This window comes from Corvus kubaryi, unplaced genomic scaffold (assembly GCF_017639235.1).
Source record: "Corvus kubaryi isolate FWS band 111438036 unplaced genomic scaffold, C.kubaryi_AGA036_p1.0 37396, whole genome shotgun sequence".
NCBI lineage: Eukaryota > Metazoa > Chordata > Aves > Passeriformes > Corvidae > Corvus > Corvus kubaryi.
In genome coordinates, this window is record NW_024581135.1 from 3749251 (window position 1) to 3768419 (window position 19169).

At 37.2% G+C, this 19169-nt stretch overlaps 1 protein-coding gene across 2 annotated transcripts in view; it reads right to left on the minus strand.

The window, feature by feature from the left end:
• Positions 1–19169, minus strand: part of ARHGAP15 (Rho GTPase activating protein 15) — a 320901-nt gene that overhangs the window by 134800 nt on the left and 166932 nt on the right. For both annotated transcript variants that reach the window (XM_042041109.1, XM_042041108.1), the window contains exon 10: positions 1072–1194. In XM_042041109.1, coding sequence (XP_041897043.1) covers positions 1072–1194 — 123 coding nt within the window. The remainder of the gene's footprint in view (positions 1–1071; positions 1195–19169) is intronic.

Below are 19169 nucleotides of genomic sequence, written 5' to 3' on the forward strand. Positions count from 1 at the left end.
AGTTTCTGCAGCAGCTGGGAGCAGAACCCCATAACTGAGGCACATTGTGGTTTCATATAAAGAAGACTTCCTTACAGTAAACAACACTGCACTGAGCATCTCTGCACGTATCTAAAACATAAGAACTTAATTCATCAAAACTTCTTCTCTCCAGACATGGGCCCAGCTGGTGTTGAACTCTTGTGGCTGCTTTAGCTTATGCTGACTGGGGTCAATCTCTTGGCTCAGTTTAATACAGACTAGCAACACCCCTTACATTTTTGACACACCACTGGAAAACTCACGCTCCAAAGATTGACAGGGGCTGCTGGCAAAACGCCCCTTTCTAGTCAATTTGCATGTGCAGTTGTGGGTTTCACACATAATAATTTGGGAGTGCGTAAATTTTTCAAGCATTATTCCAGACAGTATCTAAAAACACAGCTTTACTTGGATGCTAGTGGTCAGAATGCTACTGCCTTCAAGTTAACTACCAGCTTCTCAGGGAAACACTTCTTGGATAAACTAACAAACACATTTTATCAAAGAAACAATTTTTTAAGAATATGTGAAAGTGATGGCTGACCAACTTAGCAAGAAATTGGAATAGGAAAAAAACCCCACAGATTCAAAGCATTACTTATTTGCTGACATGTATTTCAAATTGTTAAAAATGGATTTTGTTGGTGAGTTAGAAAAGTAATGAGAGAAGGCAGCAGAAAGTATTCCAACAAATTAGTCAGCACAGCATCTGAGGGTGCTATTTTGGGTTCTAAAACATGAAACTATGTCTCCATTCTTTTCTTGAAAAGAAATGGAGTTGTGCAGCATCTTGATTTGCATTGTGTATAGTTTTAAATGGAGGGGCTTCTACCACTTGCACAACAAAGCAGAAAAACTGGAGCAGCAGTCAGCTATCACAGAGGTAGATGAACCATACATTAATTTTTTTTTCTTTATAGTTCAGCAGTGTGTTATGAGATACAGCAACAAAACCATATTTAAGAAGTGTTTGTCCAATGGGCTGAGGGTAAAATATTCATTTGTGACTTTTTAATTTTTGCATCAAGAAGTATGGAAGACTAAACACACCTTTAATAAGTCCCTTTTCTTGCAATGTTTTCAAGGACGGTCTTCGGGAGATGAACTTCTTTAATCGGCTTTTAACTCTGCTTCTGTCATTTGTGTCAGAGGCACTGTAGTTCAGCCTGAAAACTGAAGGAAATCAAAAGGGAAATTTTTAGTGAAACAATATTTCTAAATTAACAGTACTTTTCTCAAATACCCTGAGAAAATAGTGGCCATAACCAGCCTGGTAAGATCCCAGTTGTGCGGTAGGTCAGCAGCACGGCTGGTTGGACACTACAAACATCTGATTAATACTTTTGTGAATAAACACGACGAGTTCACTCTGCCGGTTATATGCAGAGCTCTGTTATTTATTGCCCATAAGTATTTGGATGGCGACCAGTTTGCTCATGAAGTGTTCACGAATCCCACAAGTTTCACATGGGTGATTTTTCAACTCCAACTCCAGGCTCCGAGTGTGCTATGCACTATTAGCTGTGGGCTCCTTGCTATTAGGAAGGATGGATGGTTACACCACCAGTGAAGGACTGGATGCTCCTGCCAAGATGGATTAAGCGTTATATATATATTTAATGCAGTTATAGAAAACATGGCCATGTGCCATGAAATGTGTGCAAGATGCATTAATTTATGGAAAGAAAAGTATTCCCGTCCTAATGATTATATTATATTTAAGCATTTACCAAATAGAGAAACAATTTGAACGCAACTTATTCCCTCTTTGTGTCAAAAAGACATCAAATCCAGCTGCAGAAAATCCCCTGGAGGAGGTTTCAAAGGCATACATTTAACTTTTTCTCTGCTGAGGTGCTTACAGGGCATCATGATGGCTATCAAAATAGGCAGTGGTAGTAGGGAGGAGAAGCTCAGCGTGCTCCAGAAGCAGCAGAGATGCTGCAGGGAGACCTTTTCTAGAGTTTTTCCTGAACAAGCTGATTTTTAATGATTTCTAACAAATCACCTGAGACTTGCCACCCTTGAATAACTCTTGTTCAGTGTCCTGAGCTCTCTCACTGCTCACATTGCTGAGCAGGTTAATGGGGCAGCCAGGGTGGTGCAGCCTCCCTTGGCAAAGGCCTCCAGCTCAGAGAAGGGTAACTTCTGCTTTCTAAGGAAAGAGCAGCCTTCCATCTTCTCTTGGAAATCAATTAACCAGTTAATCAATCAATCAATCAATCAGTCCACCAAAATACAATATTCTTCACAAGGTGAATTGGCAGAAGCCTGGTCCGTTGTCCCTTTGACAGAATTCCTAAACAAAACCCAGGATAATTTAGCTGCAGTTACAGAGGTGCTCCCTTCTCTCCCCGTCCGAACTGAACCTCCCCTATAATGCAACAATCTTCAAACAGAGGATCCAAGCAAAGAGAGAGAGCAAATTAAAAGTCTGATCATTATTATTGGTCTTTTTTTTTTATATCAAGGTGTTTTGCATTAGTTATAAACAGAACCAAAACACTTAAAGGTGCACAATTATAAAACAATGGCAAGCTAAAATAACTGGTTAAGCAACAGGAACAACCCTGGAATATTGTGGTTTACATTACAAATCTGATTTTAACAGCCAAACTTATAAAATGGTTTACGCTTTTCTGTTGTCAGGGGAGAAAAACTTGCCAAATTGTTCATTTTAAGTAAATAGAATATAGCCAATTAAGGAAAGCAATATTTAAACACATGCCTACAATGATCAGAGCATACTTTGCTTCTGATTTCACTACTGATTTTAACAGAAGAGTGTTCCATTTTCCCACAGCACTAAAATGACCCCACACATACTTCCACAAACTAGTAATCACACAGGACAAATAAAAGGACACTTTACTGGAAAATACATGGCTTGGTACAATAATCCATCACTTATGAAAACTAGAATTCACATTTTTTAATGGTAACATTCCTGGAGTGATGTATCATAGAACATAAAGATTAACATTCAATCAATGGTTGGTGCTTTTTTAACATTATAGCGGAGGACTTTTTGTTCGAAATTGAGCAATCCTTGGCAGGGACAAGCTAAAATTCCAAGTCACTTGGCTGTGCTATAAAAAGAACAACAAATGGATGTTTCTAATTCTGCATCTTAGTGGTACATTGAAACAGTGGAGTGAATTGTATTTAGTTTGGGGTCTCTCTGGTTGCTCAGTGTCATTGTGTCCATAACGATTCACAACTAGGTTGGCTTTATTCTGACTTCTGAAGCTTTCCCAAGTGATGTAAATGATTCAGGGGTGAAAATATATTTTAAATCAATCATTTGCTGGCCACTTTTCCCTTTCTGCGGGACTCTGAAGCGCTTTATGCTCACTGGAACGACACACTTAGCTCTGAGTCTACACCAGACTAGTTAAGGTGTTCCAAAAGAAGTACACATGGTTGTCGTGTGAAGGGTAGGACAGCAGGGTGAACATCCCGCTCTTTAGAAAGACAAGTTAACCCAGCTGGAAGTTTTGTACCTGAAACAGCAATTATGGTGTTAAAACTACATCTAGAGGTAGGAATAATTATTGTCATGGATATCTTTGTATGCACCACGTTTTGCTGTATAGCTCACAGCTCAAAACAACAACAAAGCTAATGTTGATGAATTTCTCATTTTATGTTATTAAATGCATGTGAGTCACCAGAAAAAAACTCTAAGCCTCACAGAAATTTAAGGGTTTAGATAGCATGTTCCAAAACCAAGATTAGACAGGAATAGTCATGTTGGGATCTCACTTAGAAATAGTCCTTCTCTTGCCAAACAATTCTTTTCACGATATCCCCACAATAAATGACTTTGCTATTATATTTGGAAATACAAAGAACACCTAATGTTAAAAAAAAGGAAAAAACAGTAGTTATAAAACTCAAAAAGCACAATAAATATCTTTTTTAACATCTTCCTTTTTAAATTTCAGGTTCTGGATTTGGGCAGAGGTATCCTCCATGAAAGAGGGCTGACAAATGTCAAAAAAGTGGAAGACAGTTCCATGCAGAAGTAAAAATAAGACTTTTATGGAATTAAATATAAAATAATTATATATTTTTTCTGCTAATACAAGTGCATGCAAGGACATTTCATCAGCAAAAATGTAACCTGAATATTGTCCAACTTTCATGTTTAGCTGGTAATAAAATAAACACTTTGATCTAGAAAAGTATTCTTATTACTTTGACACTTTATTAAGTCTCCATCTATGCCACAGGTTGGAAAGCCATATAATAAATTAAATAATGGCAAGATCTTTTCCTCAATTCTCAAGATTCATGAAATCAAAACAGCTAATCAAAATAGGGGAGTGCCATTCAGATTGGGTACAAAAATAAAAGAGTATAAACACGTTTTTAGGACTAAAATAAAGAACACATCTTTGGCCCTTATAATGGGATAGTGCTGTAATGACACTGGCTGAATTAGGGGTGATAAGTATAGGTTAAATGCTCTGAAAAAAAGAAAAATAACAGTGATCAAAAACTGACCTGTCTTTTTTTGGCTTATATAAATCCTCTGAATCCTTATTCAAATCTAGCCTTAACAATAACATATAAATAACAGAAGCACGGAAGACAAGAATTAATGCAATACCTCCTAGTGACACACTTCTACAGAAATAGTACCATCAAAGAAAGTTTTGAGATGTACAGATGAAGAATCACTTTTTAACATTCAGTGCCCGAAATATGATGCACTGAGAATAAATTTACTATGGTTTAATCAGGATTAAGTAGTGACCAACAAATTGCACGATGAAGCTACAAAAGCCTCTCTCCAGGGTTTGGACATGGCCACCACTCACAGAGGTGGGCAAGGCTCTGGCATCTTCAGGGCTAGGATAAAAATGTTTATGAGATTACTTCTTGTGAATTTAATCATGCATCTAGACAATGTATTTCTAGCAGAATGTTTTTCCTGGGTGTGATGTTCTGAGCAAAGCCTGAATGACTCAGAGTGTAAAATTTTTTAATATGTCCTAAACTCCATATTTTATTGGCAAGATTTTTTAGCTCCCTTTAACATGATCTCAAATTCTTTCCAATGACTTTTATTTCACTCTTAATTTACTCTGCATTTGTACACAATCTCAGGGGTTTACCTATGATTAATTCCTGCCAGGTATAGTGTATCTGAACACTTCCAACGTGTTGAAAGCATTGGTTTTTGAAGAACTGTCCATTAATGACTTTCTGAACTGTGACAATGGATATTGACAGTGCTTGTCAGACTAAAGCACTATTGATTGTCTCACATCATGTGTATTGCAAAACCAATTTCTTTCAAGTACCTCTTCCTAACTGAAATACATTATTAAGATGCCTATCTGTTTATTATAACACCTAAAATTATCGTATATAATTCATTTGGATGGAAAGAGCAGAATGAAGAGCAGCAGTGGGAATGGATAAACAGTTAAGAAATTCAAATATCTTTACATTCCTACCTTCTCTTTCATTACCCTTGATCTCCTGGAAAAAAAAACGTTAAGTCTGGACCATGCATATTTTTTTTGTACTCTTCAAAGACTTAAAATTTTGTGGAGTTCTTAGAAAGAGATGAGTTGTAGTATATTGATAACACCCATAAACGGAGTTTTGGTAATTATTTCCCAAGGAATACTAAAAATGACAGGCTTGATCATTCAAAATACAGAATGCATGGACCAAAATCCTAGCTGCAACTTTCTTAAAATACATGTGAACAGATCCATGTGCTTAACTCTCATCTCTGATGTCTTAAAGTAATAATTTTCTAAAGTGCTTTACAGACTCATAACCAGAGTCCTCAGCAACACCTTGAAGGACTGAAACAAAGCTGAGATGGCAAAAGAGGGAGGCAGGAGAAGGTGACTTCCTGACTTTGGAGAAAGAAAGTGCAAGTCTAACAGCAGTGCTATAACATATGTGCGAAAATATTAGTTGGAATTAATTAATTAAGTAATTAATTTCAAGCAATGGGAATGCTTAATTGCCGGGTATCTTATATTTCTGAAGAAATAGATCTTAATGTGCAGAGGTGTATGATTCTGACTACATTCTGAAAGACAGTGTAATTTAATATATATTAACTCATGGCTTTAAGTTTTTTTGGATACCACTGAAATCCAGAATTCAACATTTCTTCAAGTTTTTTTGGTATGCAGCAGGTGTGAAATTACTGTTAGTCCTTCAAGGAAGGAGCAGCATGCATCATTGCCTGTAAAAATAGACAGGTTTTCAACCAGAACCAGAGTTTTGAGAGTGACAAAACCAAGTCCTTCTTCCTTCCTTTTCTTTGTGATGCTCTGAGATGAAGCCAAAAAAATCTGTTCACTAAGGATAAAGAACTCACTTCACCTTCTTTATTGAGCAAAGGACTTTTGCCAGTCCTCCTATTTGATCCCTTAGTGAAGTCCTTGGGCGTGTCTCTGAATTATACACACTATAATTACTAATTTTATTTTTTTTTGTCAAAAGAGTAGAATAAGAAACAAGTACACATCCAGTTTAAAGGCACTAGAAAAATGACTGAGGGGAAAAAAGGCAGGAATCAGGCATTGACTCCAATCATTATTCTTCTAAGCTTCAAAATTTCAGATTTTATAACTACAGAGCATAGACCCAAAATATGCAGCATCAGAATGGGTATCACCTTCCAGGAGCAGCTCAGATTTTGTTTGATTTGGCACCAAAGGACCTGAAGTCATTCAGGTTTATGGTGCAATAATAGATATTTGCCACAGCAAATATATCTACATTTACAGATGTTTATGAAGTAAGCTCAGAAATAAACAATAGGAAAAAGAAAACAGTGATTATATAGCACAAATAATTTTTCTGTAATATGACAGCCTAACAACTTAAGTGCTCAGTAGTGTCATTACAGTTTGTGAAATTTGCGTGCATTAGCAGTAAAGATTCAATAAAATGACTGTATAATTCATATTTTGCATCATGCTCTTAAGCATATGAATTTTTTTTTAAAAATTGTCCCTCTCTAATAATAAATGGAAATAAATTAATAGCGTGTTAAACATCACTACACATTTACATTGTGAAATAAAAATGTCACTCCCCACACAGCTTTTCTTAGTGCTATTTGCAACATAAATGTTTAGAAATGTAAGTAATGTTTCTGAGTTTGTGTTGGATTTATGAACAAAATCATAACAGGTACTTTTCTTTAATAAAATAAATAAGGTTTTTTAGAAAAGGAAAATACAATAGGACAAATCTATCTGGATTTCAGTTGTGCATCTGATATGATGCCAAATAGGAAATGATTAGTTAAACTATAGAAGATGTAGAGAACTGAAACAATAACTGTGAAGTGACTAAATAAGGTATTAAAATGAACTTTGTTGAAAGGAGAATGACTGTACTTCAGGGAAGTTACCAGTGGATGTCCTGAATTATTCCTGGAACTTGTCTTTGTGATTTTATTAAAGACTTCAGCAGGAAAAGTAGAAGCATTCAAAAAATTACTTGTTGACTCAAGGCTGGAAGTATCATCAGTTGAGACAAGAATTTGGGATATCAGGCAAAAACTTGGTGACTTTGAGACTGGAAATTGGAGTAAGCAGATTAGAACTGGTACTACCCAAAGCATGGTTAGAGAAGGATTGGTGTTACAGAATCATAGAGTCATTAAGGTTGGAAAAGACCTCTAAGACCATCAAGTTCAACCTTTCCTCAGCAATTCCAAGCCTACCACTAACCCATGTCCTCAAGTGCCACATCTTCACCTCTTTTGAGCGTTTCCAGGGATGCTGATTCAACCACTGCCCTGGGCAGCCTGTCCCACTGACCAACAGGTCCAAAATATTTAATTTTAATTGATACAAAATAATTCTCTCTCATGGGTATATAACCTTGGACACCCATCTGTGAGGTGGAATTTCCTGGCAGAAGAGGTGCAGGCAGCAGCAGTGAGAAGCACCAGGAGAAAGAGGCTGCTGAGATTTTGGAAGGAGTTGGGGAGCTCGGCATGTTTGGCCAGCTAGAAAATGGCTGGGAAGAGCTGTGATTGTTCTCTATGAATTTGCTTGTGGGGGTGGGAAAAGGAGCAGGAGAGGAGAAGAGGACAGCAGGGAGGATGAAGCGCTGTTTTAACTGAAGAACAATGTTGGCACAAGAATAGATGAGTATAAACTGGCCATAATACGAAGTTCTAAACCACCCTTTTAAAGAAGTCATGGTGGCAAATAAAACTAAAAGAATTTAAGATGCAGCTTAATAAATTTATGTATGAGGACACAGAACACTGTACCTTGTGACAGGAGGGACTGGAGTGGATCACCCAGGACTTGCCAAGCCTTTCTTTCCACAATTTTTTTTTGGTATTGTCACAATATTAGAAATGCTGTTATACAAACCTAACTTGAATATAAAAACCACAGTGCCAGAAATCATGAATTCATTTTATTCATACAGTATGACCAGTTTATGTTCATCTAATGTAAAACATGTGGGACTTGGATGAAATCTGCTACAGCACACAAAGTCAGACTATTTAGACTCTAGGAAGAGAGAGCACAGTGTACTTGGGAAGGGGAAACTGGTCTCCCTGAGCTCGTGTCAGGGATTAGGACTCTTGACACAGCCTCTTTGCAAAAATATTCCCAGGAGAATACTCAATGGATGGTCTATAACATAGGAATTGAAGAGTGGTCCTTGCCCTTACATAACTGGGTGAATCAGTGTTTGCAGCCATACAGTCTTATCCCACTCATAAAACATGACAATTACTGAGCAAAAGAACTGCAATATTTGAGCTAATGACTTTTGAAGTTGACATATAGAGTATAAAATATTATTTAAGAAGACTTCACAAAATAAAGAAAGAAATCCCATGCAATTGGAGGCTGAGGAAGACAGAACAAGATACTGTAGACTATTTCCAGATCAAGTTGAACAAGTAATTTACAATAAATAATGCATTCAGGGGCTTTTAGAATATGGAGTTCTGTTTGCTTTCTTCTGTTGTGAACTATATGCAAATAACTTTCAAGTCTTTAAACTTGCCTCCTGAGTTAATCTGAAAGAAAACCTTTTCAACCTTTTGCAAATATTATGAATAGTCATCACATATACTAAATTGCTCAGGCAAAAGGACAGGAAACTGATATGGTTCCTTTATCTACCAGGAGCACTGGACAGATTTACATCAAAACAAAGCCCTTCTGGAGGGCTGGGTGCTAGTAAGCCATGTGGAATTTTTACCTTAAAAACCTACATATAATTCTGCCTTATGCTTTTGGAAGCAAATTAATTATCTAGAGAGCAAGGGAGTCTTGTATTTATATCAGCGTTGTTAAGAATTATACAAAGGTTTCATATATTGAAATTTAGACGTGTCTGGATACCGTGTTGAGCCTCTTATTCAGATCCAGTTTTTTGGCACCCTTCCAGAAAGAATATCCTACCAATTAATTTCCTTTTTCTTGAAACTTTTATCAATTATGTTTCGTTCTTCTAAATTTTAAAAGTAAATTATTTTAACATTTAATTATATTCTCATTGCACTCAGTCTCCAGTTATACTCATAATCCTATATTTTTTGACCCACAATGAACTTCTAGTGTTTCTTATACAATAAAGGACAGAATTAATTCATAGTGCCTAAGTTATGAAACCAACATGCTAAAACTGTTTACTTCCAATGAGAAACAGTAGTGACATTCAGCTCTACATTTGCTATTTCAAACCGCAAGTTCCAGCACATTTTTCTCTTTTAAAAAGCAAGTTTAGTACTTTCCAGTGAGTGTAGATGTGGGTAGTTTACAAAGGAGAAAGGCACACCCATTATCTTTAAAGTAATCAAAAAATATCTAGCCAGAGATCTGAAATCCATTTGCTGTACTCTGTTTATATGTCAGTTATACCTTATCAAATTATCCCTACCTCAATTATATCATTAGAGTAAGAATAACAACAAAAGATCACCCATGAGCTCATTCTTGAAAGGAGCACATCGTCAGATTTCAGAATTCTTTTTACTTCTTACCTCAAGTGAAAATGCTTCTAAGAATCTCCAACATCTACGTTCACATAAATATGAACCTTAGACAGTCACCCTCATGCCATCAACTAAATTTTAATATAGAAATTATTTCCATTTGCTAAAATAAAACTGATTTTCAGACCTTTGAGCAGTTACAGCTCCTTGCTCAGGTAATGTCCATGTGAGGACACTGGAAAGGCTTCCCTAAAGGTGATTTAGGATCTGCATAAAACAGACAAACCCACAAAGCTGACCAAAAGCAGGCTGCAGCTTTTTTTGTGAGACTACCCTATAGAGGCTGTGGGTGGAGAAGGTGCCTTGTGAAATGTGCTGTGGGTCATCCTCTTATAGGACTGAGACAGGGGAATTACAGAAAAGGAAAGTCCAGAAAGGAGCTGCTGGTCTATTTAGCCATGCATTTTGTGGCTGGGACTCCAAGTCTGCTTGTACAGGGGCTCAGAGGGAGACCCTTCCAGAGATACTGCAGGGCATGTGGTGACATTTAGTACTTTATGTAGTCTCCAGAACAGCTGCACTGGAACAAGCTGCTTGAGCAGGCAAATAATTACTAATTATCAGGGTATTTTCCTGAAATAAAATCAGGCCAGTCATCACAACAACTCTGAGACACTTCAATCAGCTACATGTGGGGTTTTCATGGGTGCACTAAATCTCTGTATGACCAGCCATGGTCAAAATTCAGACAAAATGTTAAAAAGAGCCAATAGAAGACTGCTTTAGCTTTAAAATTAATGTTCCAGCTGACAAACTGCACAGGCGCTTAACCTACTTTAGAACATATTTAATGGCATAATTTAGTCTCGAAAAAGAAAAGCAAAATAACTAATGATGGACAAATTTAGGGGTCGAATCTAGTTCAGATAAACATTCAAAAGTTCAGATGTTTAACCAAACCTTATCTTGTCCATGAAAAGCCTCAAGCTGAAGGGCTCTATCAAATATAAGCAAAGTACAGGAGACTGTGGAAACTTTTCCTCACAGAAAAACTATTATCAGAAACCTGCACCTTATTGCAGCACTCACGTGTAAAGCAGTTAAGCATCAAAGCAAAAGCAAAACATTTCAGAAAACTGCTTCATGGTCGCAGTAATATTTGGATGAAATCCAATACAGAGAAAAGAAAATAATATTAAGGGGAAAGATAATACAAATGCAATTAGACTATCAACCAATAAAACTTGATAGCTGAAACCTTCCAAGCTTAGAGAGAATAAGGAAACTGGAGATCAGAGGACTCTGCCTTTTGAAGTCTTGCTGTCCAGATCCTGGGGACCATTATCCAGCTGAGTATTTTAAAGACATTATGAATATTCTGTCACAGAATTAGAAAGCTTTATTACTATGAATGACCTGTAACTTGAGCAGGGACAGCTACAAATGAATTCCAAATAAAAAATTGTTTGGAAAAGGTGAATTCTGCTAACTTAATTTTCTGGGTTACAACTCACCAGATAAAAAAATTGCTGTCAAACAACATTCTCCTTGTGGGTTATTGATGACAGAAAGTATAAGTCTAATGGATCCTCTCCATTCTCACATACACCAAATACAAACAAATTTTTAAAAAACTCTATTAGAGAACATGAGACCTCTGTTCTACCTTGCCTGGCACTGTTTCTCACTCAGCAGGCAATATCTGCTACAGTACCCCAAAAGAAACCAAATTCATAAAAAATGATGCAGCAAACTATAGTGTTTCAGCACCCATTCATTTTCTTTCTCTTTTTCCATGTTTCAATCCTCTCTGCTTAAGCCTCTCCCTCACCTTTTCTTCTGCCTCTATCCCTCAAGCTACCTGGGAAAATAACAGAAAGAATTTGTTTTTCTCATAATGGAACCCCAAACTCAAACCATCAGATGCCAAAACAAAAGATATTTTAAACCAGATTTCAAATTTCAGTTCAGAAATTCCTGTGTAGCTTGCATTAAGAGCAAAGTTACAACAATAAATCAAGTATTCCATTGTTTGTAATTGTGCCTTAATATCAGTTCTACCCTTGATCTATCAAATTGAGTGATCTTCAGATAACACTATATAACAATCCAGGTGTTACGGTGTTTTCATTATTTATTCATTAATTTTTAGTGCTATCTTTTGATTTTCATTCAAACACATCAACTGAAATACTTTCAAAAGAAGAAAGGAAGGTAGGGCATTATAACACCCTAAAATAATCATCTTTAATTTTACCTAGAAAGGAAAGAGATTATTACATATGTTTTCACACAAATATACATACAAAGATTATTTTTGCAGTAACTTCTGAACTTCTAGGAAACCATAGAAATGAGACAAAGAGTTTGGTTTTAGTGAATGTATCTATGTCCTGGGTAGAAGACAGTCAAACAATGATCCTGAAATCATCACCTGCACTGCTTAATTCTTAAGTCACCTTTCTGGTTCTTCCAGTATCACTTCTCAAGCAACAACCTGTGTGCTGCTCAGGAACCAGTTGACTGCTGAGAAAAGTAGAAAAAAAGGCCTTTTCTGAATATGTCACAGCCAGTCTGTCCTAGAAAGAGTGAGCATGAAGTGATGTGGATCAAACCATGGTTTCTGCACCTTGAATGAAGTCTTTCATTGCAGATACCCATCAAGAAAAAGGCAGTCTTGCCCTGATTTATAAGTTTGTGCCCCAAAGCCTGCTAAATGGCAAATGATCCAGCACGTATCTGGCTGCCCTCCTGTTCTGCCCTGCCCACATCTGGCCACCTTCCCTTAGGCTCTGGGTCCTTGGACTGAAGAATAACTTTCTTCAGCAAAAGTGACTATAAAATGTACTATCACTATGTGATTGCAAAATATATTAACTGTAAAGCTTTCTCTAGTAGGACTTCATACCTGTGTGCTTTTAAAATTATTTCTGTGTCCTGTACAAAGCGTCTTCATGAATTTCAGGATAATTCCTTGATAATTCTTTTTCGTCTCCAAAGGGCTTTTTTTCAAATGTATTAGCACTGGGGTATTTTTAAGTGTTTTCATTTCATATTTTAAATGTGCTGTTTGAAAAGAGTTGCTCAGTTTTATAAGAATGTTACTTCTTTGTTTAAATTGAACACCTTAAAAATTAATTACAAAAACTGTTATCACATGTAGGAACATATGTGCTATGAAAAGGCTTAAGGCAGGTTTGCTCTTTGGTTTTCACAATGAATGCACTGGATGCAAGAGATTAAAGGACAGAAGAATCTTTGTGTCCTGGTTGTTTACTTTTTATGTCTAAAGAAGTGCCAATGAAAGAGATAAATACAATCCCTAGACTGTATCAGGTGAGCCATTTCTGTATGGGAGACTGAATTCTGCTTTCCAAGTCCATGGGAAGACCTAACCTTGAATATCAGCGCGAGAAGCACTGACTGAAAGGGAAAGAGATTCAGAAAAGAGTTATTTGAGATGGTCAGAAAAAAAGAAAAGCAGCACCCTATCATAGGAAAGACTATGCAGTCTTGGCTGGCCTAGTTACCAACCCAAGCAGGGGGTGGTACACCTGAGGCAGAAAAGAACTGCTGAAAATAAAGAGCAGGCTAAATGCTGCCACAAGAACACAGTTGTACCACAAGTCCACTTAGGCTGAAAATTAGAGTGCTTTCAGCTTGAAAACTGAAGTTTTGGAACAATTTTTCAGCCTAAGCTGAGGGGCAAAAGCATTACTACCGAATTTCATTAATTATGAAAGGAATCAAATGAGGTAGCTGTTTTCAAGAACTGGGGAATTGATTCAATGCTACAAAAAGTCTGTCTGAGGCAGATAATGCTGTGTTACACTTTTCAATAACAGTAACACAAGTGAATTCCTCTTGGGTGAATCCTGGGCGCACTTAAGACAATGGCCAATGGAATTAATTAAATGGAGCCAAATATCCTCGGTGGTGAGGGGAGCTGCTCATGTGTCATAGCTCTCTCTTTAGCATCAATATTTAAAGCCAGCTAGTTGGAACCTTTTACTTAATTGAGAAACAATACAGCAGTTAACCCTTCAGTGATGTTTCACCCTTTGGCTTTCAGAGGCAGGATCTGTTTATCCGGCTCATCAGCAGGCAGCTGGTGGAGCTAAGAGGAGATCTTACAAAACACATTCCTTTTTAATTCCATTTTTATGCCCTTTCCATGAGACAGTACCATTAATTTGGTGTTTAAATATTTGGGATTGGCTGTCACAATTTAAATTAAATAGATCCTCCTGGCTAGAAGGTCCAAATATAGAAGTGATTTCACCACAGGGAAAAAGGTGAGTCTAGAAAGTAGGTATTCCTGTCTAGAGCCTGACGTACAGTCTCTCTAACAGAGCTTAATTTAGACTTTTATAACCTAAAAACCTCCTTATTTCTGTCACATTCCTCCCAAAATACCATGAGGATTGCATCTAGATTAGTTAGAAATAATAGTGAAACCTCAGGAAACAGTATAATGTAAGAATCTTTTTTTCTGGCCACAACCTTCCAATAGGGATACTTATTTCAATAAATACCATGAAAGGTTCAAAATTATGCTCACATGAGTTATGGAAAACTGGACTGGCTCTTTCTGAATAATAAAGTTCAGCAAGTCCTGCTCACTTGCTCTAGTTCTGACCTCTCTCCAAAGACTGCAGTCTAAAATATTCCCTGTTGCAGTGAGAACGCCTCCATCTGTTATCTGGTGTTATCTGTTGTCAGCCTCTACTCCTCCCCTGTGGAGGCAAAGTATGGACTCACAAAAACTGGAGATCAACTGACACACAGTGATGGAAGGTCGAGCAGAGGTAGCTGTCTGCATTGTGTGCTGCTTTAAACCATAAAAATTGTGGCATTTTGTACAATCTTAATCAAACCTTAATTTTGCTACTTAATGTAAACAAAGATCTCCTTGTTATGGAACTAAGAGACTGAACCAAAGCAGTGCAAGACATGTTGAGTAGTTAGGCTTGGAAGTGGCAGAGTCAGAGCAGAGATTCCTCATTGCAGGAGTCTATCTCACTTTTAGTGCATGGAAAGAAGCCCAACTGCTTGGCTTCAATAATCTCATTATTAGCCTAAAATCTCATGATTTGTTTGTGATTGCTTTTTTTGAAGCAAGTGTGTGTTTGAAACAAGCACATTTTTCCAAAATGCAGTTTTCTTAAGGACTGTGTCAGTATCCATGTTCAATAGGAAAAGACTTAGAGCAATCATGATATCCAGTCTCTACTTGCCTCCATATCAAATCCATCTAGAGCGCACATATAGGAGTTTGTTTTGTTAAGAAAAATACGTGGTGTCTCTCTCTTCTCTGGAACAAAGAAGAAATATGGATTTGTAACCTTTTCCTTTTCCTTCCTTAAACTTAAGTCCTTCAACAGTGTTTTGAACAAACCTAAAGAGATTTTAAGACAGACATTTTGTATTATAACATTCCCCTGGGTCGTATGTATGATCGTCTTTACTAAAGCTCCTTTCAGTCCCAGTTGAATAAATATGCATTTTATTTCACTAATCTTGAAACAACAGGAATAAAGTTTACTCAGGTCTTTTATACCTCAGAGAACAAAACAAATAATACAAATCTTTAGAGAGAAAGGATATACAAAAGGGCTTGAGGTGAATGTTTCAAAGCAAATACTCTTTAAACGATGTGCAAATTATTTCAGCACTTGAACATGATTTATGAAAGGGGATTAGTCCACTGAAACAAGAACCGAGTTTAAACTGTTGGGTTTCAAAGTCAAGGATGAGAAGTGTTAGCTGGAAAAGGCAGAAGAAACTGGATAGTAATCTATAGAGAGGATTTCTGATTGATTTTCTTTAACCAACTCAATCCTACATTAGCTATCGCTGTCATTCATACTTAACCGTGGTGGGCAGCATAAAATACCTTCTTTTATGATATAATTCCCCATAAAAATGAAGTATGCAATGGTGATAATTAAGTAATAATGAGGTAATTAATAACTCAGTGACTAGCTCTCTATTTACTAGTATGTCCCATAAATGAGCACGAGGAGGGTGAAACAATTAAAGATTATCCAAGCTCAAACAGATAACTTTTCCAGGGAGTTGTGTGTCAGTGAGCAGACCAATGAGTCACAGGTCACATCTATAATAATACATTATGTTATATTGTAATATTCCCACATACTCTCCACATAATGGGTTAGAGCTACTCTTAAGTACTATAAAAATGATCACTTTTATGTAATTGTAAAGATTAATAAGTGAGCTAACTTCTCATGGTTCTATAATGACCCTGCTGTTCTAGTAGGTAAAGGAAAATTTAATGATCCTGCTCAGATATGATTAATATCTAACTTTTTCCTGGCTAAAAATCTGGACTTGGTTCAATAAAAATGAATTAAGTGAACATGCATGGGTTTCCCTGCCAAATGTTTATATGGAAGTTGGATATGCCCAATTTAAAAATATGCTTTTTCAACCCAAATAGTAAACTCTGGAAGGATTTTGGAGAGTGAAGTAAAAATAAAACAAAGAATTAAGGAAACATTATATTATAATTGATGGAAACAGGATATTCAAATTCAGGAAAAAATGTAATTTTTTTTAAGAACTGGTCACAGCCAGTTGTGATTTTGAGTGCAACATAATCTTCTATTATCAGTAGAAGTGACACAATTTGTTTCTCAATTTGGCATGTTTTGTTTCCCAAATGCCAATATTATTACTACTTTGTTGCTGAATCAGTATTTCTTAAGCTTTAAGAAGAGAGCATACCTATACTTAACGTGGCAGAGAAACATGAGAATACAAATATGTAAAAAAATAAGTTTAGTCCCTGTAGTCCAGATGAGTGATTCCACTCTCCAAACCCAGCATGCTGCATTTTCTTTTCCTGCTTTTTTTTTCAGTCCCTGAAGCTGACTGCATTCCTCTCGATGCAATAAAAATAAATGCCACAAACATACAAGATGCAGAGTGACAAGATTAACATTGCAGTAGGAAACTTCATATTTGCAGCTAATTTTTGTTTTGCTTTCTGTTCGAATTGTTGCCATTGGTAATGCTGCACTAATATACATTACTGCTTTATGTTTCTTGGCTTTATTAAAAGTAATAAAACTGACCTATACATAATGCTAACATTGTAATATAATAATAGTCCCTAAATAGCATCATTTGGCTTTGAACTTCACATCTAACTGAAACAAATGGGCCGGGAAGAGGAAAGAATTCAGACCTCATCAGAGCTAACAAAGAAATTGAGTGATTTCCCACTTCTGTGGCTCTAATTAGAATCATGAAGGTTGGAAAAGACCTCTAAGATCGTCGAGTCCAACTCTCAAGCCAGCACCACCATCATGTTCACCACCAAACCATGTCCTCAAGAGCCATATCCACACCTTTTTTTGCCATTTGCAGGGATGGTGAATCCACCAGTGCCCTGGGAAGCCTGTTAATTAGTCCCCTTTTCAAAGAGGTGACCATACGTGGGTGAAGGAGCCCATAAGCTACCACAGAATCCAGCCCTCTATAGGTTTGTCTGGGCCAGTAAAATCTCTCTCTGCATCCCAAGATACAGTCTCTCAACCTTTCATCCCCTTCATGTGTTAGAGAGGAAGACAGAAAACTCCCACAGGCTCCTCTCAGCACTGCCTGTAATTACGGAGCCTTTTTCTAGGACATCTAAATGATGTTTTCAACAAATAAGTTTCTGGCTTTTTTTTTTCCTTCTGTTATTACACAGCCAAAAAGATGCAAATTCATGCATTTGTGCCCTGGTGCCCATCCTTTCCCTCCACAGAGAAACAACAGCCTCAGACAGGAGGTCTTTGCCACAGAAATTCCCAGTCCTGTGCAGGGACAAACTTTAAACCCTCATACAAGTCCTCGGAAGAAGCATTAGCCAGGGATAGACCAAGTAGCACATGGAGCCAGGAAGGTTTCAACCTCCACCAAATTCTCCATTTCTTCCACCATGTCCATTAAATGACCAAAATGGGTTTCTGCTGCTGTTTTTTCCCCTCACACTCATTGTACAGTCTTTGTTATCTAAGAAACTGTGTTCAGAGAGGATTCTGGATGCTTTAGTAATTACTTAGGGATAAATACATGCCATGCTCAAGTTTCAAAATTCAGCCTTCTGAAGAAAAGTAATTTTGGGCAATTTTAAAAGCACACAGTCCATGGTTCAATCCTAAGGACTATAAGCTCCTGACTTTAGCTGTCTTTTAAGAAACTGAAGCAGATTTGAATGCTCAAATGACTTTGTAGCAAATACCTCTGAAAGCAAATCAAAATTATGATCCAGAGGTTTTTTGGTTTTTTTCTTTCTTGATTTAAAAGATGCTTGGAGGGGTATTCCCAGACACTGCCAAGAGGCCATTCCCTAGGGAAGTGTGCAAAGGCTGTGGCATCCCAAGGGCAAAGCATCACCCTTTGGGACTAAAAAACGCATCGTTCCGTATTGAAAGTCCAAGAGGAATTTAGGTAAGGAAAACATCATTATTTGAGCTGGCTGGTGGCCAGGGTGCCAGGGCTAAGACCCTGATCCTTACAGGGAGTGGAAAGGAATCCCAAGCCTGCTGTTTAATATGCATGACATGTCGGCTTTGCTGTCAACTTTTCCTTCCACCCCCTGCCTTTGTCCGCTTTTTTCCACCTGTTGCAACTTGTCCTTATTCAGGCTGAGAGCTGGAATTGTCTTACTTTGGTGTCACATTGTGTCTGGCACAATGACGCCTGGGGTCCCTGAGTACTCTTATTGAGACACTAAAATGACCATGAGTAGCAGTAACGCTGCCACAACTCACCAAGGTGTTCCTTGTCACGCATATATGTTTTTTAAATACTTAATGCTGGAGCTGTGGCACCTCCAGCTAGAATTCAAACATGGAGGAGATTTTCCAGGCTGCATGACTAACCACTGGGTTGTAAGTAAAGTGTTCTTGAAGATAAGGAAAAAATATGCAAGTAGAAACAATAAAAATAACGCAATTCAATCTTATCAATTCAGGCAGTTCCAGCTTTTATGTAGCAAACAAGGAGATCAAATTGCATTTATCTAATATCACAGATTTTTTTAAATGTCTAAAATATTTCATTATTTTGCTTTGGCAACCTAAAGCTGAGGAACAGATTACTGTTCCCACTACATAAGGAAATAACTGACAACAATTAGTATTTATTCTTGTTGCTTTTGTAATAAAAATAG